Genomic DNA, 19785 nt, shown 5'->3' with positions numbered 1-19785 from the left:
CACTCCAGTATTCTTGCCTGGGAAATCCCGTACAGAGGAGCCTGGCAGGCTGCAGTCCACGGGGTCACACAGAGTCGGACGTGATCAAAGTGACCGAGCATGTACGTATGCACACAGAGGGGTAACATCTACAAAGAGGGGGCTCACACTTCACGTCAAGTCACAAGCTCCTGTCTGAACTGGAGACCAGGCTCCTCTTTGGGACGTGAGGACCACAGGGGAGGAGCTGAAAATCAAAGCCAGCAGCACCACAGCGCACAGGGGAAGCCGACAGCCAGCAGGACAACGGGGGATGACGGAATTTAGGAAACGCAGAGACAGGAGAGACTGAACAGGGGTCGCATCAAGTAAGCCTCTATGGACACAGGGCATGCATTTTTTATTGGCATCCAGGAACATCATTAATTTCTCTTCCAGAGAACACCCACTCGATGTTGCCCACAAGCAGCCTCCTGGAGACAGGATGGAGCCGGTGCCCACCCCAACGAGGGCCAGAGAGGACTGAAGAGCTCAGCAGGGCTGCCTCCACTCCATCTTGGCTGCCTTCGGGGCCGGTGGCCGTGGAGACTGTGGATCTGGAACCCCGGGCGGGGTCTGAACTTCAGTGCGTTTTTCTAGGACTGTGTATCTAGGACCACAGGCTTCTGCCCCTCAAGGGACAAGCCAAGACAGACACCCTCTCCCAGGCTGGGAGTCGGACCCTGTGGATGTCGGTTCTGGTTCTAACTCTGGCACCAACAAGAGTCGTGTGGACAGGACGCCAGGCGGAGCCGGGCACCGCAAGGAATATGGCAGGAACAACCCCGCGGGGGGGTGGCGGGTCCCAGCCCCTGCGTACAGCCCAGGAAGCCGGACCCCCAGCGGCTGAAGGGTGAAGACACACAGCTACTTCATGCAGGAGAACCGCAGCCTGGAGTCCTGAAGACGCTGGGCAAGCCACAAGGATCCCCCTGTGCCTTGGTTTCCTCTCTGTTAAAACAGGGGACAGACCACTATTCCCCAGTTCCCTCCAGCTCTAAATTCTATGATTCTGTCTTGTGTGAAGGGCTTCCCAGGTGGTGCTAGTGATAAAGAATCCACCTTTCAATGCAGGAGACATAAGAAACAGGGATTTGATCCTTGGGTCAGGAAGATCCCCTGGAGAGGGCAATGGCAACCCACACCAGTATTCTTGCCTGGAAAATCCCATACACAGAAGAGCCTGGTGGGCTACAGTCCACAGGGTTGCACAGAACTGGACACGACTAAAGTGATCTAGCAGAGCACAGCACATCTTGTGTGAAAGAGAGAAATAGAGACAGAGACAGACAACAAAGAAGCATTTGGATCCTGCTAAGAAACCACAGTGTTCGCATGGCATCCGCTTCACAGCCAGAGGACCATGCATCCCACGTGGGTGCCTCAGCGTCAAGAGAAAAGCTCAGAGCATCATCTCCAGAGTCTGATATGTCTCACAGCGTAATTCATTCATTCTGGAAGGTCAGAGGACACAGCATGGTGATCAAGCAAATATGAGCACACACGCCATGCACAGATGATCAGTGTTTGAAGAATCAGAATAGAATAAAACACACTTCTGAGGCTCTATTCCCATCGTAACTCACTCTTGCTGTGATAATTCCGAGGCCTACCAGGGGACTACAGGGCCGGTGAATAATTACCAGTGTCTCCATGCGTTGCTCCTGGTTGCTAAGATGCTGACTAAACCACAGGGCATTCTGCGGTTGGCTGTCAAGTGCATCTGGATATTTTTCTTAAAGAACTTCAGTACATCTTTCTATTGAATAAGGATTTGACAGGAGGGTTTACAACTCTCGCTTTACTCCCACCTAAGTAAATACCTTGGTGTTTCGTCCAGTAGGAAAGACGAAGCGGGGTGGTCGCCCTCGCGTCTAGCTCAGAGGCATCTGCCTGCATTCGCAGCCCCTCCTCTGTGGTCTGGGATCAACCTGCCCTCCCTTCCTCCCTCTGCTGTCCCGAGTCTCCTCCCGTCGCGTCCCCACCCCGGGGTTGTGCTCCAGCGCTCACAGGCATGGGGTAGGGAGCACCCCAGCCCTGGGGCCTGGCCCAGGGCAAACATCGCGGCCGGACACTGCCGCAGCGGCCGACCGACCTGCACGTGCAGTTATCAGGTTCTCATCGCCCAAAGTGCCGAGGCCGCCAGGGATGGGAAATGGCCCGGCGCACCAGCGGGAACCATTGTCGAGGGGAGCCGACCTCCTGGTCTCACTCAGACCCATCCCTCGGGCTCCCGTTTAACGGGGTCCCAGGACCACGCAGGACCACACCGCCCGGGGTCCCAGGTTCACTCCTGCCCCAGCCCAGGGCCCCGGGGAGTGGGGGTTCGTCTCAGGCACACGACTGTGCCTGGATGCGCCTGCCACCCCAGAGTTGGTGCTGGTGGTTTAGTCACTCAGTCATGTCCGACTCTCATGACCCCGGGGACGATAACCTGCCAGGCTCCTCTATCCATGGGATTCTCCAGGCAAGAACACTGGAATGGGTTGCCATTTCCTTCTCCAGGGGATCTTCCCAACCCAGGGATTGAACCGGGGTCTCTTCATCGCAGGCAGATTCTTTACCCGCTGAGCCACCCAAGCCAGTTACACACATCCTGTTTCCCATCCTCCCACTGTATTTATGGTCTCTCCTCCTTGCCCCCAGCCCCTTTCTTGTGGTATCATTTTTAGCTTCTTGAGTGGGGGAGGCACTGATGAAGCCTTGCGTTAGGACAGAAGTCCTTCCCCGTCACTGAGCACCAGAGATGGGAACCAGGCAGGTCTGCAAGCGGGGCCCAGCTCCCTGGCTCAGAACACACCGCGACATGGATCCGGACAGAAGGACAGTGGGGAGCATCCATGCCCAGAGCCCCTCCTGCTCTGTCCAAAGGAAGTGCTAAGTAACAACAAAAGCCTCCCGCCAGCAGGCCCAGCTGCCAGTAAACACCTCCCCCTGGGCTCACCCTACACTCCACACTGGGACTGCTGTCCTCTAGAGTCCCCCCAAATCCCGGCACAATGGGAGGACACGTAGCAATGTTTCCTCCCTAAACTGCTCTAATGACTGCCCATGCTCTATGGAAAAGAAAAAAAAAAAGAGGAGACTAGCCAGTTAACCCTTCTGGAAGCTGGGTGACCACGGCTTGGCCGGCCTCACCCACCCATACACTAATGTGGACAAGCGGTCAGGCCCAGAGCACGTGCTCCACCAACATTTTACAACCAGAACACTGTGGCTCTTCTTGCAGTTACAACAGGAAAAAGATGAGCTGGAACGTCCCAAAGTGTTAGACTGGAGGAAGCAAATGAAGAAATATCAGAAAAATGGAGGCTTTCTGAAACAAATAACTTCCTCTTTCTGATGATGGTCTTTTCTTCCCTTGACTGTACTTTTTAATCCTGAAAACTCTCTCCTTAATTCTTCCAACTACATATAATACTGTGGCACTTCTTCACAGAACTTTCCATTCTATGAAAATTGAGTCATGATTTGTCAGTTAGAAACAGTCAAATATTTGCAATTTCATTATCTGCAGTTTCGAAACTTGGGGTTTTATTATCAATTACGTTACAGCCATCATCCAAAGATACAGAGAGAAGTTGGGCTCAGCGGATTATGGATTTGATGTGACAGAAGAAGTTAGAATAACAGAAGATAGTCAAAACCAAGGGTATATTATCCAATACAGGGAAACACTCATTACTTTGTAATAAATTTAACTGCAATATATCTATAAAAATATTGAATCACTATGTCATACACTTGAAACTAATATAATATTGTAAAGCCATTATACTTCAACAACAACAACAAAAATACCTGGGGTAATCAGTCACCTAAGTGTTAGCAGAAACGGTATGGAGATACCCAGTGGGAATGGGTTTTGCATCAAGTCAGGGCCCCCAGCATGAGGCCAGGCTTGCCCCGGGCGCCATGTCTTAGAGGACAGTGAGCTCATGAAGAGAGTCCTTCAAGACACACCCAGAGGGCTTCCATCACTCCTAAGTCATCCCAGCACTCTCGTGATTTCAATTCTTTTTCCAAGCTGCACCACGAGGCATGTGGGAGTGGAAGTGCCGGGTCTTAACCACTGGACTGTCATGGAAGTCACCCATTCCAATGCTTTCTGAGCAGAATTCCTCTTTGGTCTGTTCACCCATCCACAGGGATGACTTGTGAGCACTCTAACTCTACTCTGTGGTTGAAAATATTAATTTTTCTAATTTCAGTTTTATGCCCTTTCAAGGCTCCTCTTCCCGAATTAAAAGGACTAATTTTTGTGAACTCCAGAAGTGTACTTTCCATCGGTGCCAAGTCACTTTCTCAATGGAGACTTAAATCCAGCTCACTAACACATTTTAAATTATTGAGTTTTATTCACAACTTTGCTCTTAGACTATTTTAAGTCCTTAATGAGGGCTGCAGTGACTCAGTCTTATGTGGAAATACAGGTAATGTGACAATCAGCGCTTTCCAAAGTAGGAGGCGGCAACACTCAACAAAGAATGTTTCATAAAAAAAAGAAGTTTCTTTTAATTAATCTGATCATTCGAATTGTCTCCAGATTCAGCAGCAGCGTTCAAACCCACTCCTGGATGTCAAAAATCTTTGAAGGAAATTATGGCATGATGGGAATTTACTGGAAAGGTCACAAAAATCTGAATTCTGATGTCAACTCTGCCACCACAGGTGAACTCACGTTCATGAGAACCAGTCTGATCTTTCTATGACTCAATTCCTATGTGTTTCCTCTCATAATTTTAACCAGTCATCCCACCCAGGTTCTATGAGAATTTAAAGTCATTTCAATGTTTGAAGATCTAAGTCATCTTTCAGTGATAAGAAAGGCAAATATTTTCCAAAGTTGAATGCATTTTTTTAAACAAAAGAAAGGTTCACTGCAGATCAAAATAGAGGATTCAAAGCACCCATTTGCTTTTCCCAAGTATTAATGGTTGTTTACAAGTTCTCGCCAATCCCTGCCAATGAAACTGTTCTGTGAGTTATAATCCATATAATACCCCTCTCTCCATAAGGAGCATCTGAGATCTAACACCAGCTAAAGACACTTGCTCCTTGGAAGAAAAGCTGTGACAAACCTAGGCAGTATTAAAAAGCAAAAACATAACTTTCTCAATAAAGGTCCATATAGTCAAAGCTATGGTTTTTCCAGTAGTCATGTACAGATGTGAGAGTTCAACCATAAAGAAGGCTGAGTGTCAAAGAACTGATGCTTTTGAACCATGGTGCTGGAGAAGATACTTTAGAGTCCCTTGGACAGCAAGGAGATCAATCCTATAGGAAATCAACCCTGAATATTCACTGGAAGGAATGATGCTGAAGCTCAAACTCCAATACTTCGGCCACCTGATGTGAAGAACTAACTCACTGGCAAAAGCTATCTGATGCTGGGAAAGATTGAGGGCAGGAGTAGAAGAGGGTGACAGAGGATGCAATGGTGGGATGGCATCACCGACCTAAGAAATAATGAAGGACAGGGAAGCCTGGTGTGCTGCAGTCCATGGGGCTGCAAAGAGTCAGACACGACTGAGCAACTGAACAAGAAGAATATTAAAGGCCTGCTACGATATAAAATTGGTATCTTTAGGAGGAAAGACACTGTCCTTTGGGGCTACAAAAAATGACCTGTGCAGACCTACAATGTTCAACATTTTACACCATTGTCGTAACATAAAATTTTCTAGTCTCTCAACAAGCTATAATATTCTGTTGTCAACTTGCAAAATTCACTACTATATATAACCTTGCTATGGAAGCATCAGAGGCACCAAATTTCTCAAAAAGTAGATTACATATAGAGAAAACACATATAATCTCATTAAGAAGTAAATAATAATCTCTAAAATTTAATGAACCTGAGGGAAAAAAACAGAGTAAATTTCAATTTACAGTGAATATAATTTGATCTTTCCCACATCTTGACTTTAAAGGCACTGCTGAATTTGCTTTTTACTGGGCATCTCACATCTATCATAATAGATGAGGTGAAGGACAGCTTTTCCAAATATTAAAAATATTTGTCTTCAAAGTTATAAAAAATTATTACCAGCTTAGCATTTTATCCAAATGTGCTCCAAAAAGTAGACATAGTGTTACTGGTATGTGACCAGTAAAATCTACAGTTGTCAACATTTTTAAAAAGGAAAAACAAAAATTAGTCCTCAAACATGCCACCCAGGGTCACAATTGGGTTCCCCAGGTCATATATGACCAACTGCTGTTAGAATCCAGACGATCTCCCAGAATGCAAAGTACAGTTTCAGAGAAAGGGATATTATCTTGCTTCCTCCCACGGGTGAATGACTAAGAAATGAAATGCAAAATACGAGCTGATGCATAATGTGCTATTTTTCATTTATGGACATGTACACGTGTGCAGATTCAGTATAGACTGCCCTGCAGGATCAGAGAAACTTTTGACTACACTTCTACTAACTCTGCATATACTTGAGTGTACCAGACGCTCATACAATACATTGTCCAGACCTGTAATAATTAAACTCTGTTCAAGAGAACTATTTTCAGTACGGGGAAAATGACATACACTCGTGTGTTGTTTTAAAGAGGTGCACAGGGGCGGTTTTCCTCACTACAGAATACAAAACACCACGCTGAAGCACTGGGACTTCCGTCATTGCCAATCTTTCCCTAAAAGTAACATCCAGTCAAACCAATTTTCAGGGAGAAAGGAAAACATTTCTGGCTATGGGGAGAAAGTTACAAGCTTGTAACTAAAACATCACCTCCATTTAAAGGAATGACCCAAGACAAAAATTAATGAAGAAAATACCAAAATGTATAAAATTTATTAAAAAATAGGAACATGGTGGGAATAAATTTGGCCAAGCATCTTTAAATATTTACATAGCTGCAACTTGGAAAGTAATCTGGTTCCAATTAGCCATCTCTAAACCCACAGGGTTACTGGAATCCGAGGAGATTAATTATAACTGCACACAATATGAAGGTCCTCTTTCACTCAGCTGTCTGGTGCAAGGAGAGAAGCAGAGGAAAGCGTGTGTGCCCCAGCTGATGGTTCGAAGAGAAGGGCACACCTCGGAGGGGCTCCATCACTCCGTCTTCACTCAGCAATACCTGATGCTCCAAAGAGACCATGACCTCAACAGCCAGGGTTGATTTATGCAAACACTATAGGTAGTCAGCAAACAGGAGCCTCAAGTGGAGATGCCAGGGGCCTGGGTCTGCACCCACCAGCCCACGCTCCAAGTACACACTGGGTACAGACTCTCTGAGTGCAGGGGCACCTGAGTCAGGACTAGCCGAGCCTGGAATACCTGGGAAAAGGCAGCAAGCGCAGGGTTACCTGGGGGTAGGGTCACCGAAGGATGAGGCTACCTGAGCACCAAGGATGCTGGGCCGCCTGGGGGCAAGGCTACCTGAGCCTTAACTGCCTGGGCATTAATGATGCCTGCGCCACGCAGCTCAACGGTACCTAGGCACAGGGCCATCCACGTCCAAGATAACCTGAGTGAGCCTGGATCACCTGAGCGTGAGAACCCGGGCAAAGGTTTCCTGGACGCGGGCCACTTGGGTATGGGGCGACCCAGCTACAGGGCTACCTGAGCCCAAACCACCTGGACGTGAGATACCCGGGCAAGGGAAACCCGGACGCAGGGCTACTGGGACCTGGGCCACCGGGGCGCACGCACTCACCTGCTGTGGGATGGGCCGGGGCCTCCTCTCCGCTCTCATCGGCAGCCTCATCAGCGAGGCCCGAGCCCGGGGAGTCCGCGGCGGCGCAACCCGACCCAGGGCTGCTGGGCTGAGAGGCCGAGTCGCCCTCGCTGAGGGAGCCGCAGCGGGCACGCGGCGCACGGTCCCCGGGGCCGTCGCGCTCTCGGTCGCGGCGCGCGCGGCGGTGCACTCGCGAATGCAGCACCATCTGGTGGTACGTGCGGAAGATCTTGCCGCACTCGAAGCACTCGGACGACTTGCCGTGGCCGGCAGGGACGGCAGCACGACGGCTGGGGCGTGCCGCGGGCCGGGGATCCGGGGGCCCAGGCGCGGGGTCCCCGGGTGCGCCTGCCCTCTTGCGCGGGGGGCCCTGTGCACCCGGTTCAGGCTCGCGCTTGCGCTTCTCCTGGCTCACCAGGATGAACTCGCGTCGCTCCTTGTCGAAGGCCACGTCCCCGGCCAGCGCCTCGTCCCACGCCGCGTACTTGAGGTACTCGGCCGGCTCGGCCACCTTGCCCCGGGTGGCCAGCTGCCAGGCCTGGTAGCTGTTGACCGGGTCCAGCTCAGCCACGCGCCGCCCAGTCTGCCCGCGGGTGGGCGTGCCGGCCGCCGGGCGCAGGTTCAGGCACTGAAGGAAGAACTGCTGGGAATCGGCGGGGCCGGGCGCTGAGCCCTCCCCGACGGCGGCCCGTGGTTGGCCGGCCTCCACCCGGCGGTGGATGGCGTTGTGCGCGTTCAAGCTGTCCAGGTTCGTAAACAGGTTCCCACACTTGGTGCAGACTTCATAGAGGCTCAGGCCGGCCACAATCACCTCTTCCTGCACCACGTCGTTGATGGTGGCCACGGGCTCCAGCTCGCTCCGGGGCCTGTTTTTGCTCCCCGCCTTTGGGCCATGCGCCTTCATGTGGTTTTTCAGGAACCACGGCTCCTTGAATCTCCGGCCACAGATGTGGCAGCCGTGGTCAAAGGAGCCCCTGTGCTTCTTCATGTGCGCCTTCAGGAACCAGGTCTGGCTGAAGGCCTGGCCGCACACCTCGCAGGGGAACTCGCCGGGCGGCAGCTCCGGCTTGCCGTTCTCGGCGAAAGCGTCTCCGCGCGGCCCCTGCGCCGCGATGTGATCCTTCTCCACGTGGCTGAGCAGGGCCTCCTCGCGCAGGGTGGCGTAGCTGCACAGGCGGCACGTGAAGGGCTTGTGCGCCTGCTGCACGTGCTGCGCCAGGTCCTTCTTGCGCTCGAATCTGCTCTTGCAGAAGGCGCACTGCCCCGCCGCCACGCCCTCCGCCTCCTTCCGCGTGCTGCGCAGCAGGATCTTGCCGGTGTCCGCCTGCGTGGCGCCGTTCAGGATGCGGTTACAGGCCGACGTGCTCTTGGTGGGGCTGGTGCAACCGCCGAGCCCCTCGGACACGCGCGTCTCAGCCGCCTCAGGCTCGCGGCCCTGGGTCAGCGTGCCCGCGCGGTGCCCGCGGATGTGGATCTTGAGGTTGCCCTTCTGCGCGGCGCGGTGGTCGCAGTAGGGGCACTTGTAGGGCTTCTCGCCCGTGTGCTTGCGCATGTGCTGGGACAGCGAGCTCTGGAAGGGGAAGGTCTTGCCGCAGATACAGCAGCTGTGGCTCAGCGCCCTGTCCCCGTCCGCCTCGGGGCTCCGGCTGGCCCTGGACGGGCTGCGGCCCCCTCTCAGCTCCGCCTCGGCCTCCCGGGAGCGCTCCATCTTGACGGCCGCGGCGGGCACAGCTCCTGGTCACGCGGGCCTGCCTGCCGAAGGACGCCTTATCTCTCCATGTTCAGGCGAGAAGATGCTTCCCGCTGCCCCGCTGCAGAGGTGCGCCTGCCCTGCAGGCGGGCGTGTCCTACCTGGAGAGCATGGCACTGGCGGCGAGCACCTGGAACAGAAAAGACACAAAGGCCTTAGGAACCAGGCTTCCCCGTGGGAACAGCGGCCCCATAACGTCCGCGGATATATAACGTCTACACACTGCTTGTTCTGAATCCCATTCCCGGCCTATTTAAAGAAAAGAAGCATCCAGCAAAGTTTAAACCGACCAACGAGCAGCTGTTTCCTTTAAAAGATGAGTCACTAAACAATTAATGACTGGTAATAACTGTGCTAAATCGTTAAAATAAATCATTGTAGTTGACTGCGTGCTAGTCATTTATCGTCATAGATATCAGTCCCTGCGTGCGTGCGTGGGTGCTAAGCCGCTTCAGTAGTGTCGGACTCTGCGACTCCCTGGACTGTACCCTGCCAGGCTCCTCTGTCCATGCGACTCTCCAGACAAGAATACTGCAGTGGGTTGCTATGCCCTCCTCCAGGGGATCTTCCCCACCCAAGGATGGAGCCCATGTCTCTTACATCTTCTGCATTGGCAGGCAAGTTTTTTACCGCTAGCACCACCTGGGAAGCCCCAAGTTGGTCCATAAAGGATGTTAAATATCAGAACCTCCAATTCATGAGAACTAAACATCTGAAACCCAGGCACAAAGACAAGACTCATGGAACAAGAAAAACTCAGCTGATTAGGGATCATAAAAGGCAACCTATGAATGCACCTGGAAATTAAATGAAAATTTCTACGGGTAAGAATTGTTCCAATCTCCAAACAGTCCTTCTGTAGCCAGTGTTCCTTTCCTCTCTGCTCCTCCCTGCAGATTGGGACCACAGAAAGTGAAATGCTCTCAGAGCCAAGAGGCTGCTCTGGGGATTCTGCACAGAGACCCCAACTTTGCTGTTCAGGTGTGGGCAGAGCTGACCGTAGAGCTGACTCCTGTTTCCAGGGCGTGAATTTCAGGAGATGTCCTTCCCATCTGGGCATGCCCTCACCTGTCAGGTGCTGAGAATCGGGAAAGGACATGAGGAAGCCCCCTGCAAAGCACAGCTTCCGAGGGCCACTCAGACCCCCGGGCACAGGCCAAGCCAACAGTCACAGACAGTGAGACACCTGCCCACTGGGGCCTCGCTTCTACTACCAGAAGCCTCACAGCTGGCCACAGAGCAAAGAGGACCGACTGTAAGCGCAGCCCCATCCACTCTAGCAGAGGCAGGAGAGGCGGCTCAGGTGGTCCCAGCCAGCATCCAGGCTCACCTGGATCCCAAGGATGCGGCTGGACTGTCCTCCTTTCCATGGGGGGGGGGGGGGGAAGCAATGCTGCCACCTTTGCTGCCAGAGAAATCCACATTTTGTTTCCTTATTACAGCCTTGATGTTTAGTTTCGACCTCCCAGCCAAAGACTAGATGCTTCCACTCTAGAAACCCAATGCTAGAGAATATACTTTTCATTTCTTATCTGGGCTTCCTGAAAAACTAGCTTAAAAGCTTCATGCGAAAGGCAGCAGGGTCCTGCAATTTACAGGAAAAGTCTTAGGCAAGGTGTCCATGGTGCCCGTCAACCAGCACAATAAGCTCTTCTTTCTCTTTTGTTTTCCACTTCTCTGCCCACCCCCATCATTCAACACTAAGCCCTGCTGTCCCTCTGAGAATGACCTGGGATGTCTTTTTAAAGAACTTAAAAATATTTGGAGGGGGAAAATGGAAAAACACCATAAGGGTAATGACCACTTAAGCTCAGAACACCATTATCGTTAAGGAAATCATAACGTTAACAAAACTGGCTCCACCACTAAGTGACCCCTTTCCTGAAGCCCACGGTTGACTCACAAAGTTTCCTGCAAACGTTTAAAGAAAGAGTCAAAATGGAATTTCCCACAACTGGCTTTCCTTAGTCAGTGGCCCAATCAATAATCTTCACGATCGTTCTTTTTAGCTGCAAGCAAAAATCGCTGCTTAAGACGGGTCATCACTTCTTTTCCCCAAAAGAAAAGAATGGTGTCGTCAGGACTTCCAATGTAAAAATGCAAATGGGCGGCAGCCCCATTTAGAAGATTCAGGAGGACCTTACAAGCCCCATATTCCATAGCACTGGGCTTCCCAGGTGGCACTATGGTAAAGAATCTGCCTGCCAATGCAGGAGATGGAAGAGACTCAGGTTTGATCCCTGCACTGGGAAGATCCCCCTGGAGGAGGAAATGGCACACCACTCCAGTATTCTTGCCTGGAGAATCCCACGGACAGAGGAGCCTGGCAGGCTGTAGTCTATGGGATCACAAAGAGTCAGACACCACTGAGCGACTGAACCATCCCCAGCCTCCATGAGCCTGAGGGTCTCAGATGGTTTCTCAACCCTGGTTGGGGTCTCTGGTAGTGAGCGGTCCTCCTCCAAACACTGCCCTTTGAGAGAAGTTTTTAGCAAATACATCCAGGTACTAAACAGCCGCAATTGCACTCTCTCGGGCAAACGCACGCCATGTGCGACTTGGTGCTTCAACTTTTCCTACAACACATTAACCTGAGATAACTAGCCTTATAAAGCGCGTCAATAAATGTGAGCTTTTTACTCAGACCTTCCGTACTTCTGACAACACAAACGTTAGGAAGAGGGCAGAGAAAATGCATGTTACATGTGCTTAGCTGACACACGACCCATGTACATACACACATGAAGCACAGCCCCATCGGAGTCACATTTTGCCCATAAAGAACCACTTTTGTTGCTGTATTACAAAGTTTTTCCAAGGCTGTAATTGGGAACTTGCCAGACAAGCCTGTAATTTAATTGTTTAGGCATGAAAATGGCTTGCTGATTAGGGTTTTAAAATAGATTTCCAGCGCATCATTCCGTGTATGTGTGTATGTGTGTGTGTGTGTTTCTCAAAGGAATGTAACAAACAGTTTGAAGCTGCTTTTTTAAAAATGCCTTACGTAAGTTTCTTTTTGAAAAGGTTAGGCAATTTTATATTTATATAAGTATTTGTATTTATATATACCTATATTGTTTTATGGGCTTCCCAAGTGACTTAGTGGTAAAGAATCCACCTGCCATGCAGGAGACTCAGATTCAATCTCTGGGTCAGGAAGATCCCCTAGAGCAGGAACTGGCAACCCAATCCAGTATTCTAGGGGGGAAATCCCATAGATAGAGGGGCTGGCGGGCTACAGTTCATGGGGTTGTAAAAGAGTTGGACACGACTTAGGGACAAAACAACGATAACGATATTATTTGATAACTATAATAACAAAAAGTAAAATATTTATTAAAGAAAATATAACTCTGTATTCATAACTTAAAAATGCATATCATAGGGATGGGGGGGGTTTTAAGAGAGGGCAAAATATCAACATCTTGGAAATAAAACACGTCGCTAAACTTTAAGAAATGATCCTGTGAAGGCACAAACAGCAAAGCAGCAGGTCGGAATGAATATATGTGAGGCACTGCCATGCCTTAGAGAGACTCTCTTCTCACACCTGCACAGCACAAATGAAATACGTCGACTTTCTCAAGACTGCTGACACTGGAGCTGGGATACGTTTAATCTGTGGGTAAATGTTTCAGCGAATAAATCACTCCTGTAAGTGAGGACCCTGGGAACTGAGTCTTGGACCAGACACCACGCGGAGAAGTCACTTCCTGCAGGGCCCCCGGCGACCCTGAGAACAGGCTCCGGGACCCAGCGAGCGCCCCCACTCCCCTGCCGACAGCAAGGCCTTTCTGAACAAGCCCTGCGGGCAGGGACCCGGGACACACACCAGGAGGAAATGCCCTGTGACCACCAAGCTGTCAGGCCTGTAGGAACCAACACGCGACCACGGTCTGCATCCCACCCCCGTCCAGGAACCGCTCCCCCGGTGGAAGCCCCACTGCACGGTCGTCGGGCAACTTAGTGAGGGTTTCATCACAGTTTCTGACGGCCGACTGGGTGCCAGGCCACGTTGGGGACCTACGCGCACGGGTAACCAAGCAACAGGCTTGCCTTTGCAGGTCCCAGATGTCGGAAAGGAACACAGAGCCACACGGCAGCCACGGGGCAGGGCGGGCAGCGATGACCTGCCCAGGAAGCCCGGGCAGCCTGGGAGCAGGGGGCTGTGGGCTCAACGGGCCTTCGGAACGAGCCCCTCGCCCCTCACTCCCAGCCAGGAGTGACCCCAACATCCTGTGGGCTGGACCTCTGTTTCACACCTAAACCCACACGCCTGCCTTTCTCTCACACCCACGTGGGCCTCCCAGCTGGGGGCCTCTCTCAGACTTCAGCTCGTCGCAGGCTTTTCACACCAGGAAGATGAGGCCCAGACTCCCCCCAGTGGGCTCCTAAAGGCCTGAACCCCCATCGCTGGGGTCCCTGGGCTCTCAGCCAGTGATTGTGCCTGCCCCACACCCCGCTGCACACCTGCTCACTCCCGCCTCTGGGCCCTCAGGCGTGTGGGTCCTACGCACTGCCACCTTCTCAGGTGTGGTCTCTCCGCACCATCCTGACCCCTTTTTGCCCTGTGACCAGGTCAGACCCACGCTGCTTCTCCCCCCTCGCCAGCCCTGGACCAATTCCAGTGCCTGTCTGGACATGGTTCTGTAACAGCTTCTTTAACGGGTCACTCGTGGGTTAGGCATCCTACAGTGAGAAGGCCAGTTCGCCAAGTACCCCTGAATCCTGATGCCAGAGCGGAGACAAGTAGGCAGCGGGCATCACAGCACCATGACAGGTAGTCTAGACCATGAGGTCTGAGGTTGGGCTACCCAAGATCCAAACCCAGTTCTGCCACTCCCTGGGATCAGCCGTGTGACTGGGAGCAAGTGTCTCAGCCTTTTAAGTCCTTGGTCCATTTTTTCATTTTTTAAAGTGTAAATGATAAGTGATGTGAACTGCATTATTTTTGTGAGTATAAATGCAGGCAAGGTGCAATGTTTAGCACATAATACATGGTCAACATATAGTAGGTGTTGTTATTAATAATCATTAAATAAATTAATGAAATGGCAGTGCAGCACGCAAAGATACTGAGTCCCTGATGGTGACACTGTTTGGTTCAAAAGGGGGAAATGAAAGTTTAGGAAGCTAGGTTGGAAATGGCTAAACAGCAACCCCTGTGTATTCACTGGACCCTGGAGGGTTTGTTGCAGAGGTTATTAAATACAATTACACAGTGTTCCCCCAACAGCTATAATCGTCCACAGTGCACAGGATCCAACCTGCTCTAGCTCCATCCAGGCCCCATACAGTATGGGATATTAGACTATATTTGAGAATTACTGTTCTGTTAGGTCAGTAATACAGGAGAACATTTCTAGCTTTGCGGGGTGTATAATCAAATATTTTGGAGGTGGGTTACAAAAGAGAGGAGCAGGCAAATACGTCAAACCATTAACAAGTGCTTGGGCTGGATGGTGGGTGTACAGATGCTCTTCCCTTACTCTGTCCATTTTTATGGGGTTTTGGATAGTTTTCACAAAAGTTAAAAAAAATAATAACTGCTTCCAACTCTGGTTAAGTAACACAATGGGAAACAGAGTTGCTCTGGGGCAGCTGGGTGGGGCGGGTGGGCCCTCCCCCTCACCTGTCTCCCCTCTCCCTCTCCAGGCCCCAGGAAGCACAGGGGTCTCTAAGCAATGCACTTTGGGAAAATTACCTTTTGTTAAATTCTAATATTCAAAACTCAAAGGAAAAAAAAATCATGTGAATAATATGAAACTTTCCAATTGAAGGCAGCATTTACTTTAGGAGGCTGCTTGCTGACGCTCAAGGGACGCCCCCAAACTTCCGTGGGGTGCAGCCTCTGTGCCAACAGGGCAAAGTCAGGCACGAGGACATGGGCGCTCAGGAAGACCCTCCCATCACGTCCCAGGGCAAAAATCTGGCAAGGCTGCTGCGGTTTCTCTTCCCTCAACAGTCACCTTCTGACCGGTTCAGTGCAGCACTATCAGGGGAGAAGGTAGAATGTCCTATATTCTCACACAGTAAGCTCAGCCCTGACTCAACAGGAAATGTCGCCATTTTCTGCTCTGTGAAGTTCACCAACACAAAGCTTTGTATTCATTTCTCCCAAAACCATCAAAATCTGTTCTATCCAGGTCCCATCCTGAGAAAGGAATCAGAGACCCATGCAACACGCAACTCTGTTCGATGTTATGTGTCAGCCTGGGTGGGAGGGGGGTTGGGGCGAGAATGGGTACATGTATATGTGCGGCTGAGTCCCTTCACTGTTCACTTGAAACTACCACAAGGTTGTTAATTGGCTACCCACGCATGCATGCTAAATCGCTTGTTGTGTTTGACTCTCTGCAGTCTTATGGACTGTAGCCCACCAGGTTCCTATGACCATGTGGATTCTCCAGGCAAGAATACTGGAGTGGGTTTGCATGCCCTCCTCCAGGGGATCCTCCCGACCCAGGGATGGAACTCAAATCTTAAGTCTCCTACACTGCCAAGCAGGTTATTTACCACTAGCGCCATCTTGGAAGCTTCTAATAGGCTATAACCCCATGCGAAATAAAAAGTTTCAAGTTTGGGGGTGGGGGTGGGGAAAAGATGAGCGTTTCTTTAAAGGGACTCAAACCAGACTCCAGACCTGGAGCTGCAGGAAGAAGGGCACTTCCTGTCCTGGGTCTGGGCTGCTATCTGGACAGAGGCAAAGCTGCGGCTCCAGCTGCTGCAAACCAAGTCCCTTCAGTCCGGGTTAACCACGTTGTGACGCTAAGAACCAGCTGGGCTGCAGGCGCCCTGTGGTCTCCCCTCCCTTCCTCTCCGGGGGTCACCTTGGGGGTGGGGGCCTTCCGAGAGGCGGAAGGACAGGGCTGGGCTCATGGCGGGGGGGCCACTGGGGAGGCGCTGGTGGAGAAAGTGGAAACTGAGGAGTCGGTGCTGAGGGTAAGATGCCCTCGCGAAGGAGACAGCTCGGGGCAGGCAGGCCGGCCGCTCAGGATACTGACGGTATTCTAGCTCCAGAAGGCAGGTCACACAATTCCCAGAGCGGCCTCCGGGGCGACAGTGGGCACCCTCTCCTGGGTCTGGGCCCGTGGGTCTCAGAGACGCCCACCTGCCCTCCAGCGGACAAGGCGGGGGCCTTCCCAGCGAGCCTGGGGCATTCGAGCCGGGAGTGAACACACACCATTGACACCCCGCACGGGCTCCTCTACCGCGGAGACAGAAGGCCCTTCTCTGAGCCACCGCGGAGGGCTCCGTCACGACGACGAGGGGCCCTCTCCCCACGCGCCGGTCTGAGCCCGATGAACAATCCCGGCTTATCGCCCCCAGCCCGGGTCCCGGCCGTCCGTGAAGCGGCGCATTCACCGCCCGGCGCGAGGGCCTCGGGCCGCCTGGCTCAGGCCGGTCAATGATCTATTATGAGCGAGCTCCACTCACACAAGGCGAAGCGGAGGCGGCGACCCCGAGAATCGGGGCATTCACTGGGAAGCCCGCTGGCCTCCCCCAGCGGAGGAGGACACTGACGTCCCAGCGCCCGGGGGACACTCCCCTGCACCCGGCAGCCAGAGAGCAACGTGCTGGGACTTTTCTGCCAAAAGCACTCGTTTTAAAGGTAAACCTGAAAAATGCTTTGTTCGGGACACGAGGTGACCTGACCGGGCCACAGACACGATGGTGATAAAAGTCCATCTTCCTAAACAAAGCTTTCCTTTAGATTATTTGGCAGGCCTAAATAAACCAATGTAAGTGCCAACACGAATCTCCACATGTAACCATCTGTGATAAGGGTTTATTTACTAAACTCTGCGGTCACTTAAAAACAAGACTCATTTCCATTCTTGTACCTCAGGCCATAGCCTCTGAATCTTCCACCCATTCACGCGGAAATGCAGAGAAGACCTCAGCGTCATTCCAAAAGTAGGGTATCTTTGATGAGGCTATTTACCACAATGTGTCAAAAACCCAGTACATTACTGGTTGAGCAGACAGAGATGCCATCTTTGCCTCCAGAGACAAGAACATCCCCTAACAGTAAAGACAGCCTACTGAGACCCTTGCTAAAGGAAATATAAATTAATGTGAACATATAAGCTGCCCACATGTCCTTTTACTAAAATACAAAAACTCGCAGTCAGCTCTGACCTTACAGGGGAACAACAAAAGCAGATGAATACACAATATAATTATTGATTACATTCAGAAAAGGCCCAGAATAAACAGGGAAGGACTTGTGAATATTCTTTCCTGGCCATTAGTAACATATTCTGGAAAACCCCAAACAGTGAAGCCTGAGAACGAGGCATCCACGTGAAAATAAAGATGGTGGATTTTTTTTTTTTTAATCTCAAAAGGAAACAGGGGTCCTTTTACTTGCTTTTTCTGCTACTCTCCAAAATGAATCCAGCAAAGCTTTTTATTTACTAGTTCCCAAGTCTCATATTAAATAGTGGCCTTAGCAATCTATGTATCCTTTAAAAAGGAAACTTCACAAAACTGGAAAAGAAGGGGAGGTGTGGGGGAGAAAAGTCTCTGGAGCCAGAGGCTGCTCTGCAGTCTCCTGCAGATAGGGGTCCTGCCGGAGCCCCAAGTCCACCACAAAGAGCTGGCGATCTGGCGGTAAACCCAGCTTCCTGGAGGGCCCCGCACGGCTGAGTAGTTAATGATCTTGTCAACATTTCCAATAAGAGCCGGGCTTCCAGGAGCTCAGAACTGTATCTCCCCCAAGCTGGGCGGCTCCCCAAAATCTGTCGTCGCCCAAGGGCTTTATTAAAAAAATACAGGAAAATCACTCGCTATTCAGTTCGGCAGCCACAAAAGCACAAGTTTTTTACTTTCACTCTTTTTCCATCCTGCACTGAGACCATGAAAGGCACCATTTCCACTAACTCAGAAACACTGGAAACTCATGGATACCGAGAAAATGAGGACTCATCAGTTTCTTTTTTAAAACAAACATGGATCACCAGAAGGCCTTAGACAAACGGCAGGGAAAATCCTGTTTAGAGGTCTTTACTCAGGCAAACCTCAAACGTGTAGAAACTGCCACCAATTTGGTGTCCAATTTTAGTTTTTTTTTTTAGAAATTAATCAGTGGTGAAAACAAAACAGTCATAGGCAGACACATTATACTTTCTTACTATGGAACACTTCCTGGTCTAATGACACACCTTTTTGAAACACCTATTAACTCATTGTATAATAAATACATTTTAACTGAAATTTGCTTCTAGAAATAAGCTGCATCCTATTTCATGTAAATCAACAGCAAGGGCAATATCTGCCCCCAACACACACACACTGACCTGCTTTCTAGCCTTTTACTTAAAAGCAGCATTTCTCTCCCAGTATAAGAAAACAGATCGCCATTAATACTTCTCAAATATTATCTCATTCTTCTGTGCTTCTGTGAAAGCACCTGGAAGTCCCCACCATCGAGTAAAAGAAAGAATTGAGCCCAAGAATACAGAGGGAGATAATTGCGTGCAGTAAGCCATAAACCACCCTGTTAAACATTACCTTCCGGGGTAGTTCTGTGAGCACAGAACTCAGCCCCAGAAATGGCTTGTGAGGAGCACACAGCAGATAAATACTTCAAGAAGCAATTGTACTAAATTCTAAGCAACAGCTTACAAGCATTTTCTGTAAGGGTACACTGAATTGAGTCCATTTTGGCAGGACAGCAGAAAGGCATCTCATACAAGAAGTTATTTAAGATTCTGTTTACCACTGTACCGACACCAATCGATACTGTAAGAGGGTCAAAATTATAAAAGGACAAGTGAGTAAGTGATAGTTGCCCAGCTGTGCCCGACTCTGCGAGCCCATAGGCTGTAGCCCACCAGGCTCCTCTGTCCATGGAATTCTCCAAGCAAGAATACTGCAGTGGGTCGCCATTTCCTTCTCCAACAAAAGGACAAATCTTTCCCCAAATGCTTTCCTATATAAAGCACATATACCATAACCAGTTTAAGTTTTTCAGATCCACGACTGCCAACAACTACTGTAACATGACCTGGTTTATCACTAACCCAAGCAGCTGGATATTCCAGCCTCTTAAGGAGAGTGATCTAGCAGAGAATGTTTACAAAGCACAATTCTTGACAAGAACATGATGTCACATGGCTGTAGGACGTATCCTCCTTCCTGTCTAAAAATATACTTTCAAGCACAGTTAATGACACCTCTCTGCAAGTTCTGAATTCTGCAGATAAAAGACTGTCTATACTTTCCCTGCAAGGATAAAAGAATAAACAAACAAAAATCCACTTTCAGCCCCCACAATAACGTTATTGTGTGATTCAGCTACTCAAGTTAAGAAA

General features: G+C 50.5%; 1 protein-coding gene across 8 annotated transcripts in view; it reads right to left on the bottom strand.

Moving 5' to 3' along the window:
* The window catches only part of ZNF516 (zinc finger protein 516), a 101478-nt gene that overhangs the window by 46073 nt on the left and 35620 nt on the right, over positions 1-19785 (bottom strand). For all 8 annotated transcript variants that reach the window (XM_070778641.1, XM_070778639.1, XM_019986761.2 and 5 more), the window contains exon 2: positions 7696-9596. In XM_070778641.1, coding sequence (XP_070634742.1) covers positions 7696-9424 — 1729 coding nt within the window. In that variant the 5' untranslated portion in view covers positions 9425-9596. The remainder of the gene's footprint in view (positions 1-7695; positions 9597-19785) is intronic.

This window comes from Bos indicus, chromosome 24 (genome assembly GCF_029378745.1).
Source record: "Bos indicus isolate NIAB-ARS_2022 breed Sahiwal x Tharparkar chromosome 24, NIAB-ARS_B.indTharparkar_mat_pri_1.0, whole genome shotgun sequence".
NCBI classification, from domain to species: Eukaryota; Metazoa; Chordata; class Mammalia; order Artiodactyla; family Bovidae; genus Bos; species Bos indicus.
Note: the sequence above shows the minus strand (reverse complement) of the source record. Positions and strands in the feature narration are given on the sequence as shown.